The 5,704-nt window shown below is 42.3% G+C and overlaps 1 protein-coding gene across 1 annotated transcript; it reads right to left on the bottom strand.

Annotated features, from left to right (window-relative positions):
- Positions 1-2,350: 2,350 nt before the first annotated feature.
- tmem250 (transmembrane protein 250) lies at positions 2,351-4,746 on the bottom strand. Its single transcript, XM_084571985.1, has 2 exons — positions 4,556-4,746; positions 2,351-4,319 (listed from the first exon to the last, which is right to left on the bottom strand). The coding sequence occupies exon 2, from the start codon at positions 4,123-4,125 to the stop codon at positions 3,706-3,708; it is 420 nt and encodes a 139-aa protein (XP_084428111.1). The 5' UTR covers positions 4,126-4,319; positions 4,556-4,746; the 3' UTR covers positions 2,351-3,705.
- Between the last annotated feature and the right edge of the window lie 958 nt (positions 4,747-5,704).

The raw sequence follows: 5,704 nt of genomic DNA, 5'->3' as shown, positions 1-5,704 counted from the left end.
CATTGCATTTTCAACACGAAATTACAGAGCGGTTAGCTTGCTAAACTGTTAGCCATGGTGAGTTCTAGACGGCAACAGTTGCCTAGCAGCAGTTTTCTCAGGACTTATCTTACATTCAGACTAGCGTGGTTTGGGCAACAAGCTACAATTAATTTTAAATGGAAGCTGGTGATATGGAGCGTCGAACCAACAGCCAATGCTAAATACCTGTCAGGTATGGTACTCTTTCCCGACACGGCGCAATACATCAACCAATCAGATGTGTTCACTTCAACAGTTAACTTTTATACGGATAACATCATGAACAACGACAATGACCTCTTGACCTTCAGTTTAACTGCGACTTGCCAACAATGTAGCTGGCCACGCTTGTATCACATTTGTCGTTCGTAGTGTTAATGCATACAGCTGGTGCTGAATGCCGGGCATTTTATGTACACCACTTCTCGTGTTGTGACCACAGGCTCATTCTATTTGAAGGCAATATAAAGCATGGGAAGATGATAGGCAATTGTTGGCTCCTAGAAGCCACAGAGGCAGTGCTAACAGCCGGGTAACTTCATAATGAAAGGATGAAACTGTTGGACACTGGAGGCTTTAGGGTATTGCTGAAACGGTTCTTGACGTTTTGTCATCATCTGGTTAAAATGTACGTTAACTATGCTTATGAGATGGGCTTACAGTGTGGCAAGCTAATGGTCCTGTAACTTAATATGGGAAGTACAATGGCATAATGAAAAGATGAGGCCTTTCACAACTTGTGAACTCTGACTTTGCCAAAAATGTCCAATTACGAGGTTGTCAATACCAATAAATGGAACTTATCGCTGATACACCTGTGCTTCTCCATACAAACGGGCATTATGTCAAGTAAAGATACCTTTGAAAGTTTTTAAATGTTTTTGAATATAACTAACATGCAAAACACTACATTTCTTGTATTTTAACATTGTATGCAAGTGGTTGTGAGCTTAATGAGCAATTTTATTCTTTTTTTCCTTATGGTTGGATGATTAATATAATTATTTTAGAGGCTCTTGGAGGTCAAATCCATAATGTAACAAATGAAAAGCAAATATAGGCAATGCAATAATTTTATGGAGCAGAATTTTGCAGGTAATTAAACTGATTTAAATGATCAAGTCAAGATCCCAAACTGATCAAGTATCTGTGGGATGCACTGGAACAAGCCTGATCCACTAAGACCCCCTCCCCTCAACCCATAGGGTCCAAAGGCCCCCACTAACAACATCCTGTTGCCAGACACCACAGGACACCCTCAGAAGGCCCATGTCCATTCTCTGATGAGTCACAACTGTTTTGGAGGCACAAGGGAGACCTACACAATATTAGGCAAGTGGTCATAATGTTAAGACTGATCGGTGTATGTCTGAATGTGTTTATCCACATAGGCCGGATCTCAGATTTAAACAGCTGCTTATTATTATCACTGCTTGTTATCTTCACTTCTTAATGGCATCTTTAGTCCTCTTATTATGTTATATTCTTTCTGATTTTTTTAATGCCTAACATCTCAATGTGTACATATTTTTCCGTTTTATAGCCATTTTCCTCAGTGAATATTCCAATTTAATCTGTTTCGCGGTGATAAATCACTTAATTACTTTTGTTTATGGGTTGATGGCATTTAGAGTGCCTTTAAAAAGAGTGTATTGTAGCGCTATATTATTCCTATAAGGCTTATCATGTTTCTATCTGTGGTGCTCAACAGTGGGTTTATGATGATCTTACAGTGTTTAGGCCCATGCCATTAGTACAATTATATTCTCATTAATGTTAACAAGGATTTTTTTATTGTTGCTGACGGCTTAGATGAACCCTTGGAAGCTGTAACTGTAGCCCTATGAAATGACAGTGGATGGTATTCACTCCGGTAAACTGCGGCCTCGTAAAACTGCAGCAGCAGCAACTGTGCGATAAATGAAGCAGGCATGCTATGACAAACTTTGTTTTAACTTGATTTACGTCACTTTGTATTGGGTTAAAGTTCACAGCAAGCAAAGTGAATGCAAATGTGTATTAATGAAACTGGCAAGTCACTCAGATTAAGCAAACTACTTCGGCTTTTTACGCCAAAAGCAGAAATGAAAATGGGCCGTCAATGACTGATTTTTTGCTGTATTGTCATCACAAGACAATTCATGTTCTCTTGTTCTGCTGTGGTGTAACTTGGCTGTCAGATCGGCCCTGCTCAGAACATTAGGCATATGATGTCTTGAGCCTCGGAACAAAAGCTTATTGTTACACCGATTATCCATTTATAGCCTGAGGCCATACCGGTCTCAAGCATGTCTCAGTCAGCCCACCAGCCTCTTTGCTGAAAGTTCATATCTGAAATGTTGCATTCTGGTAACTTTCCAGCCTCTTTTGCTTTGTTTCCCATGCGAGCCAGCAGTCAGCACAGTGGATGCTACAAGGGCAAGGATGGAATGAGCTATTCATTCTCTAATTATCTCCTTAAACATAAGTAGCGCAAGTAAAGAAACAGAACACAGTCATCCTGTTAATTCAAGTCACATAGTGACTGAAACATGTGAGAACATGTGGGACATACAAAAACTAAGGTGGCGGTTACACGCAACAGCGTGTGCCTTTAAAATCATATCAGTGTTAAAAGCCCTCATTCACTGATTCGACCCGCCATGCCCTCATTAGTTCCTGTAAGCATATTTCATGCCATGTGAAAATGAGGCTATATAAGGTGATTGGGACACAGCCATTCCCATTGTTATGCTTGGCAGAAAGAGCAGGGCCTAGCTGTGGTTGGTGTTTGTGTGTTGGAGGAAGCCAAACAGAGAAGTCTGTCAGAGCAGCTCTGAAACCATGTGAAGAGCGACTGATGGAACACTTGACCCAAAGCTGTTCTCAATTTGAACTGTCACACACTCTTATGACACAGCTCGAGGCGTGCCATCATGGGTGTTAGACTACACAGTAAACACATTCACTTGCATTTTAAAGCACAAAACCCTTCATGAGCCAAACATTTTTATTAAACAGTTTTACAAAAAAAATGTTACTCTGGCTTTACAGCGCCCTTTCCACAGAACTTTACAAACACACACACGCTTGTTTTGGTCACTTAATCCACCATAACTTCTGCATATCATATTCATTTTCTTTTGTATATTTATATGACATTTAAACAGAACATAATCTGAACAATTAACTGCGGTGTCACGGGGCGCCTTCGGAGCCCAGCTGTTTGGCACAGATGACTGTCTTGCATCACACAGACGTGATGCACAACAGTCATATGTTATGTTACTTTTTTCCGTGCACTTTTGACATTTACAGTTTTTCCATTATAGAAAGAGAATTAGTTTCTAGACAAGATGCCTTTTAAACTTTGTGAAAACAGTTTACAAACGGCATGAAGTACAATAAAAATATAATAAGACATTAATCTTATTGGTCCCTTGATGACTGAACTTAAGTCATAAGTTCAGACCGACTCCATGAAACATTTTTAATATGCAGCAAGCATGTCGTTCAGAGTTATACAGGACTAATATTTTTAAAGAACTAGATGTCACATGGATTCTTATTAGAAACTAAACCAATAAGACTTTAGGAGTTCATGTCATTTTTGACAGAAGGTGTGTGAGTTCCTGTAACTCCACACAGTGTTAAAGTGTGAAGCATCCACATCATACATTCATCGCGCCGCTCATCGTAGCACAGCTACATGTCCACGAACACCATAAAGCACCAGCCGAGCCCCCCCACCAGAAACATGGTGATCTGCATGCTGTAGATGATCAGGTCATTGAGCACGCCAAAGTCCAGGCGGCGGTGCCCTAACAAAAGCAGGATGACCGAGAGCTTGTACTGCAGCCGCAGGAGCACGCGCACGCTGACGTACTGCAGGAAGAAGAGGGCAGAGAGCGACACCCAGAGCAGAGAGGTCAGCAGGCTGCAGCCGAAGTAGAGGAGGAAGCGGAGGAAGCTGTACATGCAGCGCGAGCGCAGGTACAGGTCAAAGTTGTTGTACTTGGTGCGCACTAGCTTGGACGTGTGCGTCGACCCACAGGCCGAGTGCATGCAGGTGGTGTGGGGGCCATGGAAGCTGCGCACCCGTCGTGGGATGGGGATCACAGGCATGGGTGGGCTACAGGAGCCCAGCACAGTGCACAGGAGTCCTCGAGTCAGGTGGGGTCCTCTGGGAGAGCTGCTTCTGTTCTGGGGAGGCAGGAAGCTTCATTTGGTTGTAGGACCCAGACAGGGTCCTACGGGAGGAAGCCGGGAGTGAGACGTGGCTGCTGGCATTTCCAATCAGTGAGCTTGAAATGCAGGTTCTGCAAACAAATAACACTGTGATTATGTCTTTTGTAATATATTAAAAAAAATGCACACACTACAAGGAAAGCATCCCTATGCAAGCAACAGCCACACACACACTTTTAGACGTATTAACATAACGCTAATGATAATTTCTGAATGATTAAATCCTAAATAACGGGATATTTTCAACCAAAAAGAGCCTTTCATCCACATTGTGCTTTAAAAACTAAATGATGGTGCAAAATCTTACATGCAACACTAAGACGTCCTCCTCCTCCTAGAAAAAAAAAAAAGAGGACCGGTGCTTGACACTCAAACGTCAGGGTCGTTATTGCATCACATCATTAATTACAAACCGGCTGCAACATTCCCAAACACAATTTGTTTTCTTTTTTCTCCCCCCTTCGATGGACTAGCTTATTTAGCCAGCGGAGATGCAGCGGCGAGCCGGCGCGCTTTACGTCATGTCGCAAAATATACGAGTCACCGTGCCGCCGTCGTGACGACAGCCGCCGAGTTAAAGGGGCAGCGCGCCTCCAGCGGGTAAGCTAGCTCCCAAGTTGCCTAATAACTCTTTTAACAACCACATAACCATTAAATATCATGCGGGGATAGCGCCGAATTATAAACCGTATAAGTGGCTATAAAGATGCTACAGTACACCGAGTAATAAAACCAATAGTTTGAGTTGAGGCCTACTTCTAGGCCCAAACCTGCACTTGGAAACAAGGAAACTGAAGGTAAGGTCAATTTCCCAACCATCTGCCCTTTAAGCTACATTTCAACAGCACTAATGGAATTTAAAAAGACAACACGTAATGCCTGATAACATCCTTTCTGTGTGTCACAAGATTTGTGCATGTCTATTCATTGCAGTGAGAGAGAAATGTGACCACAAAACAATATGTTATTCCCAGATTTTGTAAACATTTAGACAAAAATATCTGTTTTTTGTTGGAGAGGATGCTATTTGTGGTGCTGCAGTATACTACTGCAGTATACTGGGATTTTTACTGTTTTTTTTTTTTTTGTTTTGTTTTGTTTTTGCAAATGCTCAATCATACAAATGACAAAATAACTAAGACAACAATGCAGTGGAAGCTTTGCTTAGTGCAGGATTGTTTCAATGGAAAGAATTAGTTATACAGGTGTGACTAATAGACTTGTAGGTGGCTGTTACCTCCTCTGACTTCTGCTGCACCCACAGCCGTTTGGGCATGAAGACATTTCAAAGGGCATGCGTGCATCTGTATTCATGTGTCTGCAACACAAGGCCGCGCAGTGTGCACGTCCTCATAAGTGCGTGAGCCACATAAAGCTCCTCATATCACGTAACCTTCAGTGGGCAGATTTATACGCTGGCCGAAGGATTACATCTCAGCTATCTGTCAGCGGGCCA

The sequence above is a fragment of the Chelon labrosus genome, assembly GCF_963514085.1.
Source record: "Chelon labrosus genome assembly, chromosome: 22".
Taxonomy (NCBI): domain Eukaryota; kingdom Metazoa; phylum Chordata; class Actinopteri; order Mugiliformes; family Mugilidae; genus Chelon; species Chelon labrosus.
The sequence above is the reverse complement of the archived record's forward strand: the minus strand, read 5'-3'. Positions and strand labels throughout refer to the sequence as shown.